At 40.9% G+C, this 22584-nt stretch overlaps 1 protein-coding gene across 7 annotated transcripts in view; it reads left to right on the top strand.

Moving 5' to 3' along the window:
• Uxs1 (UDP-glucuronate decarboxylase 1) overlaps positions 1-22584 on the top strand; it is an 80879-nt gene that overhangs the window by 3638 nt on the left and 54657 nt on the right. For 5 of the 7 annotated variants that reach the window (NR_160751.1, NR_160749.1, NM_001368288.1 and 2 more), the window contains exons 2-4: positions 16825-16852; positions 18528-18576; positions 18806-18849. Coding sequence is in view for 4 of the 7 variants with exons in the window: in NM_026430.4 (NP_080706.1) it covers positions 16825-16852; positions 18528-18576; positions 18806-18849 (121 nt within the window). In the remaining 3 variants the exon portion in view is untranslated. Of the gene's footprint in view, positions 1-16824; positions 16853-18512; positions 18577-18805; positions 18850-22584 lie in introns of all 7 variants that reach the window. The other 2 variants (NR_160750.1, NM_001368287.1) reach the window with 1 other exon arrangement.

The following is a 22584-nucleotide window of genomic DNA, read 5'->3' as shown; positions in this document are numbered from 1 at the left end:
CTCACACTGTAGACCAGGCTGGCCTACGAACTCAGAAATCCACCTGCCTCTGCCTCCCAAGTGCTGGGATTAAAGGCATGTGCCATCAGGGAATGGTGGGGGGATGGCTTCACATCATTTCCAGCTTGATTTCTCTATGTTCTGCAGCCAAAGCATGTTGTCTTTAGCAGTGAAGTTTTATTATCTAGTTCTGATATGCCTGCGTTTTTCTAATCTCTGTTTCTCCTTACTAATAATCCTATCCTTCTGTTAAAATAGAACTTGATGTTACCTCTGTGTAACAATATACAAATACTCCCAATTATAACACCATCATCTTTAGTCTGCTTTCTATAACTGTTTTTTTTCTTCCAGCAGAGCTCAAGTTGTCTGCGTCGTCATCTTTTCCCAGCCTTCGCTCTTGCTGTAGTAGATGTGTTGTCCTTGCTCTCATGCAGCTTATGTGTCAGGGTAGTTCATGTATGTCACCCTAGGCTGACTTAGCATTGCACTTTAATTCTTTTCCTAGCCTTTGCATCAGGCCATGTAGTTCTTAAGGCAGTGCACATTGAAAGAGCCCCGTAACTCCCTAAGGGAATGAATTGAAATTCACTGCAACCTTCCATGTAGCTGGCACAGGTTCAGAATGCTTGCCCATAGTGCTTTTGGTTTTTGGCCTGGATAGAATTGAAAAAGATCTGATAAGTTTTTGCAAGGCTTGTAGTCAGATAATCTCTGCAAGGTGTGTTAGTCAACAGCCTCATCTGCTGTCATCCTCCTGCACTTAGCAATAGACACCCTACTTCTGGCTCATAATTTTTATGGTTTTGGTCTTATTATACTTCTGTATTTTATGCTTCTTGATTGTTTCAGATGAAGCTGAAATTCATGACTTCATTCTTTGGAAAATGATCGGGTGTTTGCTTTCTTTTCCCTCCACCATGTACTTGCTCACCCTATCCGCATGTCCACAGTGTATTTGATCATTTGGTGTTTGTGTGTGTGACTGAATGCTGCTGGAGAGCCATGTCCTGTGGTTTTGCTCTTGGCTATCTCTCCTGCCCTTTTAAATGTACTTTCTCTCTCCGTGTAAGATCTGATTTTACTTTTTTTTTTTTTTTTTCCCAGTTGTTTTTGTCTAGACTGTCAGTATTAGGCATCCTTGTATTGGCACTTTCCGGAAGTGTGGATGGGAAAAGGCTGCCAGCCTCAATGTTCCCATCTGCTTGGCTCTGCCTCTAATCAGGTACTTTGACACTTTAGAGACTGAGTAAAGGTAAAAGAAAAGAATTTTTTTATTTCAAGGATTTGAAAGCATTTCCTATTCCTTCCCAGCTTCTAGTATTGTTTGAGAAGTGTGCAGCCAGTTCTAGTGTTTCTGGAAAATGTCAAGGTCTACCTCGTGCCCTCTCTGCTTGATGGGCTTGAGTAGTGGCCACGCCCACAGCTTGCCAGGGACGAGGCGGGCATGCTGAGCCTCACCTTTGGGACAGTGTTCTTATGTGAACGTAAGCTAAGTTGTTCCTCTGGGTTTCTCTTCATCTGGTTTGGCAATTAGGCATGGCTAAGGTGATGGAGCATTTCAGTTCCACTCCATCTTGTCTTTGAGACTGGCCTCTCACTGATGTGCTAGGCTGGCTGGCCAGCAAGTCTGTGGATCCTCTGCATTTCATTTGGTTGCTGTGTCTCATAAATTTCTGGAATGATCTTATACACGCACACACACACACACACACACACACACACACTCACACACACTCACTCATACGCTCATGCGCGTGCACACAAGTATTTCTTATAACATTTGCCATTTCTGAAATTTAAAGCCCACATCATTTGTCCTATACAACACTTCAATTTTGAATCTGATTGCTTCGTTGTTGTTATTAAATTTGGCTATACATTCTATTATGGACTGAGAATATAGCTCAGTGGCATAGTGGTTGTCTAGCACCAAAAACGGTTTTCCAAATTAATGCTTGCTAACTGATATCTATCAGGGGACAAGTAGTGTTGAGTTGGTTCTTCTGTTGGTGATCTGTTGGAAGGGCTAGCTGTCACATGACTTCACTTACAAGTGCATGTCCCAAACATCACTGTAAGGTGATTCTTGAGGCGGCAAGTATCTGGTTCTCCTGCCTGGTCTACTGTTTACATGGGAGGTTTGCAGGTGGTGATTTTCTAATTTAGTTAATCCTTCTGCACTTACTGTTATCTTCCTGGAACAAACTTTGTGTCCTTCCCTTTTCTCTTACTCTGTGTTTTAGTTTCCAGTAAGTGACTGCTGTTGCCAAAATTTAGTTGGCTTTAGAGCAAGAGAAATGTCTTCTGCCATCCTGTTAAGATGAGAGAGGGTAATAAAAAGATGTTTGAGGATTTGTGGAGGCCACCTGTTTTTATTGATGTGTAGTAATCCTCTGAACAGTACTCTATTTGTATCCTAGCAGAGAGGGTAGGGTTCCAAATGCTGCTGCAGCTGATAGACTTCTGTACAGGCTTCCCCCAGCTCTGTGAGACTTGCCCTAACTTCAGGGGCATATTTGCATTTTTTTTTAAATGCAAGTGTGAAAATGGGAATCATAGTTTCCTTTTGTAGGCTTTTAGATTCACTGATAAAAGTACTTAACATAGACTCAAAAAGAAGTTCAAGGACTTTTTTTTTTTTTTTTTTTTTTGAGACAGGGTTTCTCTGTATAGCCCTGGCTGTCCTGGAACTCACTTTGTAGACCAGGCTGGCCTCAAACTCAGAAATCCACCTGCCTCTGCCTCCCAAGTGCTGGGATTAAAGGCGTGCGCCACCACTGCCCGACTGGACCATTTTATTAGAGAGAGGAAAACAACAAGGCAGGCAAGCTATAAATCCTCACAGCAACTGGGAAGAGGGGACTAGAGAAGAGGAAAAGAGAAAGTCATGAAAGTAGGGAGAAGCTCAGTGGTGGAGGCTGTACATAATTGCACTGTGGAGCTGGGGTTTCTTTAGAGAATGAGTGAACAGGATCTTCAGGTGATTAGGATCTGGGGGAGAAAGATGTTACAGTTTATGAGTTAGACTGCAGAAAGTAGGCAGGCTTAGTAATGAAGCAGCTTGAGGAGAGTGAGGAGGCAGAGGCAGATTCTTCAGAGATAATAAAAAGGCCCAGAGTGTCCCGGTTTTGACCAGTATCCCGAAATCAGGGGGAGAAAACAGGCTACACTTGAGTTAGAACTCCAACAAGCTTAGAGGGCTTAGCTGTAAGGTTGCGTAAGCACCTGCTTGGAGGGAAGGACTCTGGGATATACATATACATACATCTCGTTAAAGGGTGAGTTATTGTTGTCACCTTTCCTGAAGGGTGAAGGGGTGGTCTTCTGGCCAGGTGATTGACAGGCCCATTTGAATTAACTCTTAAGCAAGCCACAGTGTCTTTGTAATGTATAATTTGGAGATGTTTAGAAGGACAAGTCTCTATCTAGAGCCAGAGATGGGGCTTAAACTTTCTTCTCTTGGCTTCAGGGATTGTTCTGTGAGTGCTGCCTAGCTAGCTAGCTACCTTTGGTGGTTTGAATGGGAGTGGCTCCCATATAGGTGGTGGAATTGCTTGGGGGAAGGGTTAGAAGGTGTGGCCTTGTTGGACTGGTGGTGGGCTTTGAGGTTTCAAAAGCCTAAGCTGTTCCCAGTCTCTTGCTCTCTAATTTGTGGATCAGATGTAAGTGCTCAACAGCTACTGCTTCAGGGACATGTTTGCCTGGCTGCTGTCATGCTCCCTACAATGATTGTGGATTCGTCCTTCGAAACTATAAGTTTACAATTAAATGATTCCTTTTATAAGTTGCCTTTGTCATGTTGTCTTTTCCCAGCAATAGAACACCTAATTAAGACACCACCTAACACTATTCCTCATAGTTTTAATCCGTACTTTTTTTGTTTCAGATGTTTGAAATCTGTTGATATGCCTTTTCCGTTGAGTTTTTAATACACTTTCCTCTCATTTGTTGAGAGTCTCTCTATTGGGGTGTTAACCGCCCTTTGTGTTGTAAATGACAGTGTCTCAAGCTTGGTGTGATAGAATACAAGGATATATTTGTTTTTGTTCTGGAGTCTCAGCACAGTTGTCCTAAATAAACCCTTGGAAAATTCTGAGTGACAGGAATGTTTTCTCAGGAACTCTTGGTTTGCAGTTAGTCTGATGTACAGAAAGCCTCAGATCGAAGAAGGTTTTTCAGATGAGAACAGCTCCATAGTCTAAAGCCCTTTGCCTGTGAGGTCCTGGTGGCAGAATAAATTCTTTTGTTGGGAATCCAGGTTAGCATTTAGAGAGTTGGTGAGTGGTTTCCTGGAGTAGAAAAAGTCCATGCATTTGATATCAGAAGCAGGGTTTTATCAATAGTTCCTATTTCTCATGTCGTTCTTTAGAACTTGGTTAAGATAGAGTGCCAAGTGCCTCAGAGAAACAGTGCATTCTCAGTTCAAGGGCAACCTTCAGATGATGGACATTTGGATACTAGCCAGGACATGAGTCTCAGTTCTGGGGTCCACAAAGGTAGCACATGGAAGATCAGTGGGCTTGGTCAAGAACCTCATATTGGCCTCTCTGTCTTGAATGTTTCCGCTTGTGGGTACTGCTGGTAGTAGTGGTAGACCTACTGGAGGGTTTTAGCCCCGGCACTACAGGCCATAGCTGTGGACTGATATGGACTGGAATTCAAATAAGAAAGTGGAGCCCTGGGAAGTGATTGGGTCATAGCATTGGATGTCTCATGAATATTGATTTCCCAGAGAGCTGATTTGCAAGTCTACCATGTAACTATATGTTAAGAACATGCTATCCATGATCTGTGAACTCTCATAAGACAAAAGCCCGTTTATCCTCATGGTTCTTAGCCTCTGACCTGTATGAAACACAGTTAAGTTGTTTATAAGTCATAAAGTCTGTGGAACTTGGTCACAGCTGCCTGAGCTGACTCATAAATCCAGGAATGTTGGTTGTGAAGTCACACAGGGCTCTGATGAGTAAGCTTCTAGTTATTGAGACAAGTTACCAGATTCTCTGTGTGCACTGAACACACCTTTGCCTTTTAAGAAATGTCTTTATATTCTGCAAATGTGATGGTTTAAAGGACACCTGTGAGAGTAGACTTGAGCGTCAAGGGCAGGCAAGAGCAGTCATTTAGGACTGTCTCTTTTTGGAAACTGATTTCATTTGTCCTTCAGGATAACCCTTGCTATTTCCCTTACAAAATGAAATGTCTATGCTCTATGTTTTCCAGGGATAAATAAATACTTAAAACCTATTGTGCAGAAAAGGCCAATATGTTTAAAGAACTGAAGGCTTTTATTGATGAGTAACACAGAAACCAAGGCTTTGCTGGGGTGGGTTTCACATGAAGGGATTTGCAGGCCAGAAGGGGAAGCTCTGCATAGACGGACTTTCAGATTTATTGACCTTCACCTTACTCGTTTAGCTATTTTGAGTTTTTTAACCAAAATAAATAAGTAAAATAGAACAACAACTGAAAACATTCAGCTTCTTCAAACAGCCTTTTTTCAAAGGGAATCTGAATGTGCTAGAAAAGAAGAACAGTTTTGTCCGGGTGTTGAGATCTTGCAGTGGAATTTTTAGTATCTTTGAGCATTTTTATAGCATCTTCAGAAACTGGAAACAGAACATGACTATTCTCATTGACATAAATACTGTAGGTGGTGGGGTTTCATTTTTGTCTTTGTTTTAAAGAAGGGAGAAGGCAGCTAGGTTACGTCAGCAGCAGCAGGCATAGGTATAGAGGTGGCTCAGCTTTAATCCGATACACGAGATGCCCATTGGAGCTAATGATAGGCAGGTCTTGTGGGAAGACCATGAACTAACTGTAAAGGATTCTCTGAAGGAGACTCTGCCAAGTTGGGATCTTCTTCTTTCTCTTAGTTTCCTTTGTGATTGTATAGTTTACTTCTAATTCCCTGTTCTCTTTACTCCAGTGCACCTTAATTACTTAAAAAGCCACAGTGGCTGTCTCAGGTTCTTCATATGGTACAATATCTCCCTGCACCCCAGTGAGGCATTCTCTGCCGCCCTGCTGTGTTCTTTACCCCTATAGCTGCAGTAATGGGTTCTGGAGAAGGAGTGACAGCCCACTGAGTCACCTGGGTGTCTTAAAGTGAGGAGTTGGATTGGGGCTGTACTCTATTTTACTGATGGGGAAACTGAGGCATACAGCAGTTATATATTTTGCTCTGGCCTAGACTGGCAGTGACTGTGTTGCATCATGTAGGGACCAAAAAATTCCTATGACATTTTTTAACTTTTAGGTAGGATTGTTTTAAAAAGATGAGAAAATATACTACATAACATAAAACTTACCACTATAGCTGTGCTTTTATCTTTTAGGATCTGGTCCAGCCTAGGTTTTAAGTATTTCTAAATATATGGTTCAGCAATGCTATATATTTTCACATGATTTTATATCCAGTCCTCAGGACATTTTTATGTTCCCTAACTTATGCTGCAAACCTGTTTAATACCCCCCCCCCCCCCCAGCCCCCACAGCCCTCTCTCCAGCTTCAGGAAGTTGTGCTTTTTATCATGTGAATATGATCATAGAAAGAGCTTCCTTTCCATGTATTCACACAGTGTGTGTATGAATGTGTGTGTATCTTTGCCTGGCATATTTACTTAAGTTCATCCACATTGTAGCATTAGAATTTCCTTCTTAAGTCTAAGTGATATTCCACTGTGTTTATTTATCATATTCTGTTTATTCATTCATCAGATCACAAATACGCAGGTTGCTTCCACTTTTAAACTGTGGAATATGATGCTGCAAGAGCATACTTGCTTTCAATTTGTTTTTATTAATTATTTGAGATTTCATAACGCATGCAATGTATTTGATCATGCTTACTTCCCACTCCTCCATGTAATTCTTTTTTCTTTTAATACAATTTTACTTATTTTGGTGATTGTGTACACAATCTGGTATGTGTATGAAGGTCAGAGGATAACTTTTGGGGAGTCAGTCTTCTTTCTAGCTTGTTTTAAAGTCCTCTTGTTGTTTCTGTTGCTGTGCTGTGTACTTCAGGCTAACTGGCCTTGAGCTTTGTCAAGGCTTCTGCCCAGCGCTGGGATTACAGCTGTGTGCCACCCTCCCAGCCTTTTTAAAGTGGCTTCCTGGGAGTGTGTGTGGCAAGCACTTTTACCTCCTGAGCCATCTCTCTAGTCCAGGTCATACTGTGTTTTGAATTTTTAAGGAACCGTCGTTTTTTTTTGTTTTTTTTCCCCCACAGCAGATGTATTGTATTCTTCCCACCACTGAGATAGACAACCAACCCATAGCTCATTCTTTTGTTATGGCAGCCATCCCAATGGTCCTGAGGTAGGTGTGTAAGCTTTTAATGTTATAAATCCTGAGAGAAATGTAACTTTGAGGCAGCTCTAATGGGATGCAGATAGTATAGGAGGGAGCAGGGGGTATAGTCAGCTGTATATATTTGTGGATTCCTACTAGAGATCAAACCAACCATGATTGAAGATATTAAAAAATGGTACTGAATATACATATATTTTTCTTCTGATTAGGCAAAAAGAATAAATATAATATTTAATATTTACATTGTATTAAGTTATTGAGAGATGATTTAAAGTGTATGTTATCTTATATACAAATATAAGGGGTGGGGGCCTTGCACATTTGTGAATTTTCCATGCCTGAGAGGAGTCCTGAAACCCTAGCACCATGGATACCAGGGAGAACTAGATTTGGTTAAATTGAGTTTGAAGGTATTTTCTTTTTCACCTGTTCTTTTCTTTTCTTTTTTTTTGGGGAGGGGGGGTTGTTTTGTTTTTTTCGAGACAGGGTTTCTCTGTATAGCCCTGGCTGTCCTGGAACTCACTTTGTAGACCAGGCTGGCCTAGAACTCAGAACTCTACCTGCCTCTGCGTCAAGAGTGCTGGGATTAAAGGCGAGTGGCACCACGCCCGGCTGACCTGTTCTTTTCTTAATGGTGGGCAGTCTAGCAGCCTCTTCCTTCACTGGACTTTTGACATGGTTAAAGGGGAGGAGGGAGCTGCACGCTGTGGTGGCCCTGGGTGGGCTATTGTCAGTTTGTCCAGATCAGATTCTCCATAGCTTCAGTTCCTTGGGTTTGGATAATGGAAGACATATTCTTTTTTTTTTTTAAGGGATATTAATCTTTTATTTTCCCTTTAATATGGCAGGCTAATTATGTTTCAACATGTATCAATAACTTTGTACTTTAGTCCATTTATTTACCTAGTACATATATTGTCAGGAGCTGTATTGTTTTCTGTCTTCATTTATTATCATGGACAGGGATTAAACACAAACACTATTATACCACAATCCATTTCACGCATAGCATATGTGCTGTAAAATGTATCTAAATTTTAAAAATACATAAAATTAAAAGAAAACGACCAGATGTGTGCACTCATGTCCATATCCACAGCCTATATAAAAAAATAGATCTTTACTATTGTCTATTGTGTAATTGAAAATAAAATGATACATTGATGAATTGTGTAAACATTTGCCATTAGAACATATTTAGAAAAATAACTCATTGATTTTTTTTTATATATTATGAAAAGAAAATTGTAGAGGCAAGCATGTATTTATTCATCTTACAAGTATGTACAGTACCTATGTTCCATGCAAAGCAGTAGTATGTCAGGGAAATTAACTTTCTGGTATAGAAACAATTCCCTTCTCTCTCTCTCTCTCTCTCTCTCTCTCTCTCTCTCTCTTAAATTAATTAGTTTTAACAACCCAAATGTTGTTTGCCATCCCAAGCAGTGGTTCTCCTTAATGTTGAAACCATTTAGTAGAGTTCCTCATGTGTTGGTGATTCCCAACCATAAAATTATTTCCATTGGTACTTCATGACTCTTTTGCTAACATTATGAGCCATAATGTAAATATTTTTGGAGATAGGGGTTTGCTAAAGGCATTGTGACCCACGGGTTGAAAGTCACTTTCTTGAAGGATCCTACAGATACTATAGTTGATTAAAAGGCAGTGAGTCCTTGAAAAGGGTAAGAGATTTGTAAGGATAATGAATGCCATGTTGGATGGAGTTGAGAACTCAATGAAATAATCTTTAAAAACTCTACAAAGCCTACCTAATCTCTCGCTTTCCCCAGTGCTACCACGTTCATTCATTTCAGGATAGTTCCATAAAATGCCACTTTCAGAGTGTTATTTTCAGATTTCTGTTTTTCATCTACTCTGCTCAAATTCTACATGATTGGTGATTCCCTCCTAAAGAAGTGAAATTCACCATTCCTGTTTTTTTTTTTCCTTATTCATCATGCTTGACTTTTTTTTGTTTTTGTTTTTGTTTTAACCAAACAGTAGCCATCTGTTCAGCCACTGTGCACTACATCTGCAGGACCCTCGGCTATTCTGAGCATGGTGGAAATGAATCTGCTTTTTAAAGAGATAAATTAAATCTACTATGTATACTTGCCCTGCTGTACACATGTACCCTGCTGTGTTCTACTATGGCTGGCTCCTCCAGAGACCTCCCCTTCATTCCTGCCGCCTTTGCTCTGCCCCATGATTGCAGTTCCTTCCACTCTTCAGAGTCCGGTCCCCCCCCCCCCCCCGCCCCCCTGCAGCCTTCTGTTCCCACTACTCACATCCGTCCCTTTCCCTTTCCTTTATTCCTTACTCTTGGTCTCACCCCTTCTCTTGCAACACTCCTATCTCCATGCATACTTGACTCTGCCTGCCCTACCCCCGTGACTTATTAGTGAGTTTCAGGGCACATTGTTAGCTTGATGTCCAGGAACAACTGTGTCACGTAGGGTCTGTTCATATTGATGACCACCCCTGTGGAAAATGAGCCTAGGGTGCCTCTTCTGTTAGGGTACAGAATTTTTTTCCTTTCTCATTCTCTTTTTAACAATTCTAGTTTCATAAGAAAATCTAAGGAGATAATATTCCTTTAGTAGCATCAAGGGAAGTATATTTTCATTCTTTGAGAGAAAATATTGCCTCATGTCCTAGGGTTATCCTACAACTTGCTCAACCAGCAAAAGCCAGAGAAACTCTGTGGTTGCATTTCCTGACCCACCCAGATCTGTGCTGGTATTTGAGGCACTTTGGTTAGGATGAAGGGAAGTTTATATTCTTTATCACTTGATACTTGTCTCGATATTTGCAAAATCAATTGTTTGTTGTTTGTTTTAGACTGAGTCTCACCATGTAGCCCAGAAACTTGCTATATAGCATGGCTGGTCACAAATTTATGATCCTCTTGTCTTAGTATCCTAAGGACTCTAATTTTAGATATAAACCACCAGACCTGGTTCTTCAAAGTAGTTTTGCTTTTTGGAGATGAAAAGCTGTTAGATGTATTCCTTTCTGTTTCTTCCTACTGTCTTCACCAAATTTGATTGTAAAGACTTGGGATGTGTATGTGTTAAGAGGAGATTCCACAGACTAGAATTTTGAGTATGACACAGGATGGAAATGAACCTAAGACCCATGCATGTCCTCCTGCAGATGGCAGGAATGATGTGTCTTTGTGGCCAAGATTTGCAGACAGAATGACGCTCAGTTCCAGATCTAAAAATTAGTTACATACTTGTTATTAAGGCTCATTTCCAGCAAGCTTTTTCTCGATAGGCCTGTTACTGCTGAGCTCAAAGTTAAGTTGCATAGTCTGGGAGCTAGGCTCCTAAGGGTTAAGGGCAGTTTGCAGCTTGGATAGAAAGGTTTTGGGCTTATGGAAAATTTATATTACTTCAGAGAATTTTCTTTTTTCTGGTTTTTCAAATAGGGTTTCTCTCTTTGTAGCCCTGGCTGTCCTGGAACTCACTCTGTAGACCAGGCTGGGCTCGAACTCAGAGATCCACCTGCCTCTGCCTCCCTAGTGCTGGGATTAAAGGTGTGCGCCACCACTGCCTGGCTACTTCAGACATTTAGTTTTAGTTCGCAGTGTCAATATTCAGGTAATCCAGGACACTTGGACAGTCTGCTTCATTTCTAGCCAACCCAGGTGCCTTCCCTATAGGCATCTGCATGAGTCACCCGGGTAGCCGTTGCATTCTGTGTCTCTAAACAACCTTTAAACACTTGTAATGTGCTGATGGTGTTAGACCATCAGCTTTTCTGAGATTTGCCGTCTTTCTATATGGAGAAAAGCTTTCCATGAAGAGCGCATCTCATTCCTCTCTTGGTTGCAGAGTTCAGGTAGATATACAGCCTACTGTAGCCTCATTTAAATGAAAAGAAGCCTTTGCATGAGTGGAGCTCCAGCATGAGAGCTCTGCTCCTGTAAACTGGTTCTTACAGCATTGGAACTGTAGCTTAAAGCCTATCTCAGGGGTTCCAAGGTCTGCTGTTTTAAAGTTCTTTCTGTACTAATTAGGGTTCTTTGTAGGTCCCCCACCCCCCACTATATTTATAAAAAGAATGTATTAGATCAGCTTATTCAATCAATACTCTGGAAATGGTGCATCACACTAGAGAAGACCAAGGACCTGGTATTTGCTTAGTTCTTGAGGCTGCTGCCTCAGCAATCCCAGTCTGATGCCAAAGACATGGAAGATTCCTGGAGAGCCCACATTGGCAGGCAGGAAATGCTCATTCTAACATCTGAGAAGAAATCAGCAGCATTACAAAGTAAATTAGTTGGGTAGCAAGAGGCAAAGCCAAGTGAGCAAAAGGCAAATGATTTCCTTTTCCATAATCTCTTTACCTAGGTTGAAAAGGTGTCACACATATTTAGGGTTGGTCTTTCCACGCTAGTCAAAGGCAATTAAGACAATTCCTCAATTGACACTCTGCTCAGAGTAGGACTTTTGGAAGTTGATATTGAAAAGCAGTGGTCACACCAGGTTCATTCTTTGCTAATGTAATTTACATTATATGCCGGTGGTTTCGATGAGGACCTGCCTTTCCTGTGCAGTTGAGGGCTGTACAGTGGAACAGAAGAAGGACCCAAACAGAACATCTGTCAGTCAGTTGGGATCTGGGGACTCCAGAGGCAGGACAAGAAAGGATTGATTGGTGGGCTTTTTTGAAGAGAGTATTCAGTGTGTGATACCCTGGCGATTAGGCCAGAGAAGTGGGTGGTAGAGCTTTATTACAAATGCTCAGGAATAGGGGACATGGGAGTTCTGGGGTTTAACTGTGTAGTAAGAAATCTCCCACATAGTCTGTAGTATTTGAATGCTTCATCTTCATTGGGAGATTCTGTTTGGGAAATTTGGGTGGTGTAACCTTGTTAGAGGAAGTATGTCACTGCAGTCTTGTGGTAGGTGTAGTTTGCTTTCTCTGCTTGGTGCATATAAGAAAGGATGTTTGCTCTCAGTACTCAGTTCCTGATAACATGCTTGCCTCTTCTCCATCTAGTGAACTCTTATCCTTCTGGACCTGTAATCCCAAATAAACCTTTAGTTCTACAAGTTGGCATGGTGCTTTGTCACAGCAGCAGAAGAGTAATCTGAGTTTGGAGCGAACATTGGCCTGCAGTGGGTCATGCAGGACTTGGCTGTGCTGAGTGTAGGACAGTGGTTTCACATAATCAGCAGCCTTAAATCATGCACAGCCTAGCACTCAGGAATGGTGCAGGATGAGCTTGCCTCAGCATCTCCCTGCTTTCCATTAGAAAGACCCACCTGTGTTGAGATACAGCTCATTTGAGGATGGGATGTGCAAGTATGATGGAAGAAATCAGAAGGTACTCTCAGAGAGGCTGCTATTACAGTGATAGTTAAATTACAGAATGAGTTTTGAAGGGAAATTCAAACCATAGCAGTAGGAGTTCATGATGTAAGCATAGCGGGTATGAGCTACTGATAGGTTTTGTAACTGGGATTCAGGACTTATCAGCAGGGGCTGGCTTGGGGTTGGGACCTACAGGGCCAGACTAGAGACACAGGGAAGTCTGATAAGTCTTTTGTTGTGCAGAAAACACACAGAACATACCAGCTTTCAGTTATCATTGTCATGAGGTAACCTATTTGCACATACACACAGACCTGCTCTGTAAGGATAGAGGAGACTGCAGTTAGAGTGTGGACAGCCCTATTCAGTTCCTGTTGCCTGACCTTTAGCACCTCAACTCTGTCTGTAGTAGGAAGTAGAAAAGGGAAGCTATTGTGTTTCGGCATATCTCCTCCCCTTCTCAATTTGAAGGATGAAAACCATCGTCTTGAACCTTTTGTCTAGGTAGACCAGAAGTTCACTGTTGCTCTTACTTGTTGGATGTTTTCTTCTGCTGGAGGCGGGGGAGGGTTTTAATTGGGCCATTAGAGCTTACCCATGGTTTTAATCACATGTTTATACTATACAGTTTTTGCCTTATTGGGGTGTTGAAACTATGCAAGGCCCCTTCCCCCCAGGAGCAGCTGATGTGCCATGGCAGTGTGGAGTAATGAGTCAGGTTGTCAGCAACCTCATTCACTTGGTGGTCGAGATGGCTTGTTCCCTCCTGTGTCTAAAGATGGTCTGCCTATGCGAATTGGTTGCTTTTGATGAGGGAGGTGGACTGGTTGGAATGCAGCCCATATTTGCTTCTGTTTCGGTACTGGAAATGATATCTGATATCTGTGAGTTAAAGGGGGTGATGGATCCAGCTCTACTCTGATTCAGGCAGTTTCAGCACTTTAACTACCATTGTATTGAATTGGCCTTTGTGGGTTGGGAATTCATGTCTGGAGCTTTGTTCAGATTAAGTCAGCCACTGGGAAGACTCACCAGCACAGGGCTACTTGGCTAACTCTGGAATGACACTCAGCACTGGCGGTCAGTGTGCCCACGCACTCCCTGTCCAGACTTCTTCCATGGTTGCTGGCCCCAGACTGACTGTCCTAGCAGGTGAGGCAGCACCAGGCTGGCTGTGCCCAGCTTCAGAAGTCACTTCTGCTCTCCTTGTAGTCAAAAAAGAAGTTTAAAGTAACTGTTTGCAGACAGTGTAATCTTACATATAAGACCCCCAAACTCCACCAAAAACAACATTAAAATGAATCTAAGAATCCAGTTATTTCACAACATAAAATCAAAATATAACAATCAGCAGTCCTTCTAAACAGCGATTCATCCTATTCATGAAACAAGGTATCTGGATTTTCCTTATTTATTTGCATCTTTTATTTATTTCATCAATGTTTTATAGTTTTCAGATATAAGTCTTCTTCTTGATTTTATGTTTTACTTTTTTATTTTGGTAAATGAGATTATTTTGATTTTGTTTGTGGGGCTTTGAGGTTTTAACTCACATTATTCCCAGTTAATATTTTTCTCACTCTGCTTATGGGTCAGATACAAGCTCCTAGCCACTGCTTCAGCATCATGCCTGCCTGCTGCCATGCTCCCTGCCATGATGGTCTGTAGACTAACCCTCTAAAACTGTAAGCCCCCCTCCTTCTCGCCCCCTTAAATGCTTTCTTCAGTAAGTTGCTGTGGTGGTTTGAGTAAGAATGGACCCCATAGGCTCATATATTTGAATGTTTAGTTAGCAGGGAGCAGAACTCTTTGAAAGGATTAGAAGGATTAAGAAGGTGTGGCCTGTTAGAAGTGTGTCACTGAGGATGGGTTTTAATGTTTCAAAGTCCATGCCACGCCCATTCTTTCTCCTCTCTGCTTAAAGATCAAAATGTAGTTCAGCTACTGCTCTAGCACGGTGCTCCCCACTGAGATGATGATTGACCCAGCCACTGAAGCCAAGCAAGCCCCAGTTAAATGCTTTCTTTTATAATAGTTGTGTTAGTTATGGTTAGTTGTAGTGCTTCAAGGCAATAGAACAGTGACTGAGACAGCCCCTTTGTTTAAAAACACAATGATACCATAGAGCTTTCCCAGAAGCACTGGGTCAGGTGAGGCATTTGGTTTACTAAACACTCAGAAGAACTAGAGGCAGGCACTAACCTGTCCAGAGCGGAATGAGCTCTGGAGCTTCTTCTGCCAGTTATACTTGAAATGAGTTTTCGGTACCCTCTGTTTGTACAGTTTCTATTCTGAATAGTTTTTAAAGATTTATTTATTTATTATATGTAAGTACACTGTAGCTATCTTCAGACACCCCAGAAGAGGGCATCAGATCTCATTATGGATGGTTGTGTGCCACCATGTGGTTGCTGGGATTTGAACCTTCGGAAGAGCAGTCCGTGCTCTTAACCGCTGAGCCATCTCTCCAGCCCCCTGAATAGTTTCTAAATTGAAGTTGTCTAAATTAAACGGAGTGGTTACAATAGCTGCTCATCTTCCTGAACTGCTAAGTGTCCTCCATAGGGGAGTAGGTTTACTGCCCACCAGGGACTTCCTTTAGGTTAATGACACTCTGAAACACTTGTCTTGTGGCATCAGAGTTAGGGATTAGCTTCAAGGACAGTTTTGGAAATGACCATAGTGCCATTCTTTTCTGCAGATAGTTTTTAAGTGAATATAAGTAAGGTGTGTGTGGTAGCTTATACCAATAATCTTAACCCTCAAATTTGAGGTAGGCAGATTACCATAGGGTCTAGTTGGCTTGGGCTACAGAATAAGACCCAGTTTCAAAAACAAACCATTCAAGTAGAGGGTGGTTGTGCACACCTTTAATCCAGAAGCAAGTGGATCTGTGAGTCCAGGGCCAGCTGGTGCTACATAGCAAGTTCCAGGCCAGTCAGGCCTGCATGAAAAACCAAAACAAACAAACAAACAACAACAACAAAAAAAAAACCAAACCAAACCAAAACAAAACCCCCCCCAGAAGTTTTATCAATGCTTCATTTAGTATATCTTATTTTAATTTTACAGGTTTCTTACTTTCTTCCAACTTTAGTTTGCTAGTTCAGTTTTTCCCCTACTACTTCCTACCTCTTTTTGCTTGGGAAGTTTTGTGTTTGTTTGCTATCCCTTATCTAAAATAACTGGGATCAGACTAGAGGGTTTTTTGTTTGTTTGTTTGTTTGTTTTGTTTTTTGTTTTTTGAGACAGGGTTTCTCTGTGTAGACCAGGCTGGCCTGGAACTCACTCTGTAGACCAGGCTGGCCTGGAACTCAGAAATCTGCTTGCCTCTGCCTCCCAAGTGCTGGGGTTAAAGGCATGTGCCACCACCACCCGCCTGAGGGTTTGTTTTTTAAGAGGAATATTTGCATGTTCTTGAGTTGTCTTATGAAGGAAACTGACTCTAAACACAATGTTCATTTGTTTCTTACATGTGCAGTCTGAAGATCTTTTTATACAATATTCTAAATAATTTTCAGCATGAAACTCTTTCATGGTTTGAAGTTTCCTGATTGTAGTAACATCATGCCAAGGTTCAATGTTTTGCATTTGGGCACATTTCAGATACCAGATTTTGAATTAGGGATTCTCCAGATTTTTATATGTTTAGATCATGTATGGTAAGATGTCATTGTTGGGTCAGGACTAATTCTATGCAGATACTAGAGGCAGCTGTGCTCAGGCACCTGGTTGATAATCTGCCTGTCCGGTGCCTATGATCAGAGAGGGTGAGGGCTGAGGGAAGTGGGCTCTGGCTGCAGCAACAGCATGCATAGAGAGAGCTTGGATCGAACTCTGGATCTTTAAGGCATGCAATTCTTTTTTCCTCCCTCCCTCCCTTTTTTTTAAAGGAATGAATCTTTCTTAAACAGAATGTTGAGGACAAAATATTTTTCAAAGCACTTCCTTGAATTCCAAATGCCAGAGCTACAAGAATACATGGAAGTCTTATTTTCTACTTTTTATAGTCTTCATTTTTCTGAAAACAGAGTATATGTTTTATTGTCTTTGTGAATGCTAATTTTTTTCAGTGAACTTTGAATAGCATTTAAAAATTAAAATTTGATGAGTTGGAATCCCTGAATATTGTAGATTTAATACTGACATGTATATTTTTTCTCCTTTCTCTTGCAGCTGTTTGGGGCAACTTTGTTAACATGAGGTAACTGTTTTTAATTGCTTGGGTATTATGGTTGGGCTTTATAGTCTCATTTGTAACTCAGTTGGATCGTGAATTAATTGAGTAGTTTTTGATGAAGCTGTTACGCTGTTTACACATCTGTGTGTTTCATGTCTTTTGTGGGTGTTCTCAAGGAATACATCTGATTTTAGTGTTTATCTCTGCAAAGTTAAGATGAAAAAGATGGCCACTCAGTATTGCCTGCCCCCCCCCCCCTCCTCCCGTAGATATATACAGTTGACACTTGCTTTTACTACTCACATGTAGAGTGCATTCTGGGTGGTTTGAATGGGAACATAGGGTCTTTTGCACAGCTTTTCTAGAAGGATAATGTCTTAGAGAAATCATGGTTGCCTTTTTCCTCAGGGAGCCAACTACAGGTTGAGCCTTCCTTAGCTCCAAAATAAGTGTTTAGATTTTAAAGGCTTTTTTTAAAATTTTCTTTTTCATATTTTGGAATATTTTTGCTTGTAAATTGAAATTGTGTGGGCTAGGACCCATGTTTAAACACAGGATTCACTTGTGTTTCTTATACATAAATACCCTGAAAGTGACTTTATAGATACTTTTGGTGAGCCTGTGTTCCGTCCGACTGGAATCTGTGGAATTTTCTTGTTGGTGCTTACTGTGTTTCAGATTTCAGGGTATTCTGGGATGTGTAGTCTATACTAGATGTGGTTGTCTAGACCTCCTTTCTTTTGGGGTTAAAGTTTGTGTTACCTTCTAGGTTGAGTGTGCATGCTTTTTTGTTTCTGTTTTGTTTCATTTGTTTTTGGGATGTGGTATTACAATGAAGTACAGGCTACTACAGTGTAGCTCAGATTGTCTCAAGTCCATGATACTCTGGGCTTAGCTTCTTAAGTGCCAAGATTAGAGCTATTCATTACTGAACTGGCTTTATTATTACTATTTTTTTTTTAATTAACAAGCAGGGGGGATACTTGTAAAGATCTAAGATTCAAGTAAGAATTCTTATGTATCAAATTAAAAAATAACACTAAAATCAGCTGAAGAGTAATAAGCATTCATCCTGTAAGCAGATTTGCTACATAGAACAGTTTTCTGTTTACAGAAACATTTGAGCCACTTTGTTATCCCTTAGTATCAGGAACAGTAGCTGTTTGTGATGGGCAGGTTGGCTTTGAGATCTTAAAGCTTCTCACAAGAAACAAACTGGCTTCCCCAGCCCCTAGCAGCCTCTTGTGGAATTGGTTTTGTAAAGTGGGTGGGACTATGTTGATCTGATTGCCAGTGCCAATGTGTGTCCCCTAACAAAGGTGGCAGTCTGTGGAGAGGTGGGGTGCTCAGGTCTTATTTAGAGGTGCTCTGTTTTTACTTGGGATAACTCCATTCTGTCTTAAATCCCCGAGAAAGCCCAGTAGACAAACACAGACTCCTATAGATACTCTACACGTGCATCATAAAATTTCTTGTTGGGTATAATATGGGTGAGCTAATTTAGCTTAATAGAAATAATCTCTTAGGTAAAACCACTTATTTATAGACCTGTGAGGAGATTCCTTCATACTGTCTTTTTGGTGACCAGTACTTGAGCAAGATGAGCAGAGGGTCTGTAAATAGGATTTGTTTTGGGCTAATACCTTGAAGGCACAAAGCCTTTGACCTGATCTCAGTTCTGTAGCTTTCTGCTCAACAGGTCTATCCAGGAAAATGGAGAACTAAAGATCGAAAGCAAGATTGAAGAGGTCAGTCTATTTTCTGTTTTGCTTTATGTGTCTGTCAATCTCCTTTCCTTTGTGATACTATTTAGTTCTGAAACTCAAACATCATTTTCTTCTGTAAGGGGACTTTCTGTTTGTTAGTCTATAGATCATTTGCCCTATTAAAATTTGTCTTGCTTATGCCACGCAACCCTCCAGTGTTAAGCTAGGACAAAAGTGGTTTGCTTTAAAATTGATTTTATTCTTGTTCCAGATTGTTGAACCATTAAGAGAGAAAATCAGAGATTTGGAAAAAAGGTATGTACACATTTTTTTGGTTGTTGTTCTGCCTTTAAAAAAATGTCTTAGATGTATGACAGGAAATATTGGTGTTTAGAGTGTTCCTCTCAGTTAAGTTCATTATATTGGAAAGTTACATATGAACTTAGAGGACATAAAAAATTCTCAAGAGAGATCTTTTCCTTCTGTAAGAAGCTAAGTTCTTAATATTTGAATGAAATACTGGTTATTTAGAGACAGGGCCTGTTTTTGTTGCTTAGATTCTCCTGGAGCTCACTGTGCCTTAGTGGCCTGTACTTCACAGTCCTCCTACCTTAGTCTTCTGAATGTCTGAATTTACAAGTATGTACTAATACACCAGGTCCTGGTTGTATTACTTTAAAACATTTTAAAACCCTTCATTATGAAGGACTATTTCCTAAGAAAGCAATGGATTTCCTTTAGGAAAACAAAAGGGAAATTTTGTTTGTTTGCTACGTGTTTGAAGTTAATTTTTACTGTGATTTTGCTGAAGCCTAATGAGATCCTAAGTTTGAAAAAAAAAATCCTTCTAAAATTAGGCCTGGGAGATCCTTCAGTGGAAACCCCCAAACCCACAGGAAAATCCTGTAGATGTGCAGCGCCTGCAGTGCTGTGAGACAGTTGAGTTGATTCTCTTGCCCAGTTCTTTGGGTTTTTATAGAATACTTTTCCTCATGATTAGCCATCCCCTATATACACACCTTCTCCACCCTACATTCTCTTGATTTTTTTGTTCTTAATTTTTGGTAATGCACTGAGTCCCATTAGTGATTCTTGTTGGAATGCTGACTGATCTTATTGAGTTGACCTTGTGCAATTAACCATAGCTTCTGTGAATTCATGGTGCAGTGGTCATGTTGTGTCCCCATAACAGCATTCCTCTTCTTCTTCCTCTTCCTCCTCCTCCTCCCTTTTCTCCTCTTCTTTTTCCTCCTCTCTCCTCCTCCTTCTCCTCCTCTTCTTCCTCCTCTTCCTCTTCTTCCGCTTCCTCTTCCTCCTCTGGCTCTTAGAGTCTTTCTACTACTTCTGCAATTCTGATGAGCCTTGAGGTAGGGACATGGGCTTGACAATTAAGGCTGAGTACTAAGCAGTCATTTGTCCTCAGTGCTTGGACAGCTTCTGAGTCTGTGCATCAACTATTGCCAACTTTGAACAGAGGTGACTCTGGCCAAGGTTATGATAAGCTCTAATCTGAAGTATTCAGAAAAAGGAAGAGTTTATTTGGGTTTATGGTTCCAGAGATATGAATCCATGATGGCAACAAATGACAGACATAGCAGTAAGAACATAAGGTGAGAACTTATATCTTAAACTTCAGTCAGGAAGCAGAGAGAGACAGGCAGGCAGGGAGGGAGGGAGGGAGGGAGATCATGAGAGAACTAGAAATGGTGTGTCTTTTAACTCTTAGAGCTTTGATTTAGTGACATACCTCCTCCAGCAAGGCCATACCACCTAAACCTCCACAAACAGCACCAGCAACTGGGAACCAAGAATTAACCAAACTGGGAACCAAGAATTAACATGCACAACATTTCTCATTCAAAGCATCATAGTCCACTCCTTGGCCTCCATAATGCAAAATGCATTTTGTTGAACTTTAAAGGTCCCTGTAGTCTTGTACAGTTATAACACTGTTAAAAGGGCCATGATCTCTTCTGAGATTCCATGTAGTATCTTAATTGCAACCTTCTGTAAAATCAAAAAATAAATTATATACCCCGACATATAATGGCACAGAAGATGCATTACTGTTTTAAAATGGGTTAAGGCAGAGTGAGAAAATACTGGAGAAAACCATCAGGGCAAACTCCATATCCTGTAGTTCCATGCCTGAATTTTGGGACTTTAATTTTAAAGGGTTTAGATGGCTCTACCCCTCCAACATTGATACCTCTTTTTGGGCTGGCTCAACTTTCTGTATACCACTTCCCTTGGCAGGTACCTCATGGCTCTGGCATCTCCAACATCTTGTGGTTTCCAAAACAACCCAAACTTTCCTTCACAAAATGATTTCTCAGGGCCTTTGCATAGAGACTTCCTGGCACACGTTGACTGGCTTTGGAGGCTCTCTGAAACTGCAGTGGATGGTTCTAGAAACCCTTCACTCTTACATTCTTGATGCCTCTAAAGACAGCGCAGTATGGAAAACACTGTCAAGGTCAGCTGCCCCTTGGGATGGACCCTGGCCCCCTGGAACCACATTAACATCAACCTTTTTTTTTTTTTTCTTTCTTATTATAATTGCCTTTACAAGCAGAAAACATCTTATGTCTGTTTTCTTTTTTTGAAATTGGAAGCTTAGCTGGCTGGGATCTCACCCTGAGTCTGAGTCCACCCTTCCCATTCATTGTTCCAGTTCAGATCAAACTTCTCCATTGAGGTGCTGGTCTTTTTAACGATTGCAGCTTCGTTTCCACTGAGTTTTGGCTGTACCATTTTAAGATTATTAGTCTCCCTTTTCTCTGAAAATTATACAGTTTGTATTTTTTTCTGACCTGTTTGCTCTTTTTCATTGTAGACCCATCTAAGACTGACTGCTAGTGACCATGTTGCAGGATCTATAATAGAGCTGTCTTGAAATCTCCTTTGCCAATAATATAAGCACTTTATTTTTAAGTTTACCATGGTCAAATTCTTAGGACAAGGACAGAAAGCTGTCACATTCTTTGCCACAGCATCACAGAACAGTCTTTAACCCAGTTGCTAATATTGTTCTTCTCTGAAGCCTCTTGAACTCCGCCTCTGCTGTCTGGATGACTCTCAGCACGACTGTCTTCCTAGTCCCTACTATACTGGCCTTGGGTTTATTTTTGTGTAGGTGAGTTAATGATCTAGTTTCATTCTTCTTCATGTAGAAAGTCTATTTGTTGAAAATGCTCTCTTTTCTCTGGTGTGCATTTTTTGGGCACCTTTGTTAAAAATCAAATGGCTGTACCTTGTGGCCTTGTATGAAAGTCCTTGGTTCTGTCATTGGTTTGTGTGTCTGTTTTTGTGCTAGTACCATGCTGTTTTTCTTCCTATGGCTTTGTAGTGAAACTTAAAATCAGGAATGGTAATACCCTATAGTATTCAGGATTTCTTTGGCTGTCTGGGTCTTTGCTTCCATATGAATTTTAAGACTTCCCACCCCCCAAATCTGCAAAGAACATCATTAGAATTTTGATATGGAATCTATAGATTGCTTTTGGTAGAGTAGCTATATTCACAGTGTTAAGCCTGTCAATCCATCTGCATGGGAAGTCCACCTTTTATTGACTTTCTCACTTTCTTCAGCATCTTAACATTTATGTCATCGAGGTTTCCCCACATCCTTGGTTAGCTTTATTCTGATTTCTTTCTCAGTGTATTTGTCAATGGTATATAGGAATGTTACTGAGTTTTTAATTGTTGATGTTGTATCCTGTCTTTGCTTGAAAGTGTTTATGAGGTCTAAGAGTTTTCTAGTGGAGTCTTTAGTGTCTTGTATCTTACAGTGATATCATCTGCCAATAATGATACTTTGGCCTCTTTCTTTCCTATTTGTTTTCCCTTTTCCTGCTTCTCTTGCCTTATTACTCTAGCTAAGATTTCCAGTGCTATATTGAATGAGAGTAGAGAAAGTGGACATCCCCTGCTTGGGATTGAGTGCTTCATGTTTCATGTTCAGTCTTTATTATGTTGAAATGTGTTCCTTCTATTCTGAGTGTCTTCAGGACTTTTGATATGAAAGGACGTTGGATAAGCGTTAAAAGG

This window comes from Mus musculus, chromosome 1 (genome assembly GCF_000001635.26).
Source record: "Mus musculus strain C57BL/6J chromosome 1, GRCm38.p6 C57BL/6J".
Classification (NCBI taxonomy): domain Eukaryota; kingdom Metazoa; phylum Chordata; class Mammalia; order Rodentia; family Muridae; genus Mus; species Mus musculus.
The sequence above is the reverse complement of the archived record's forward strand: the minus strand, read 5'-3'. Positions and strand labels throughout refer to the sequence as shown.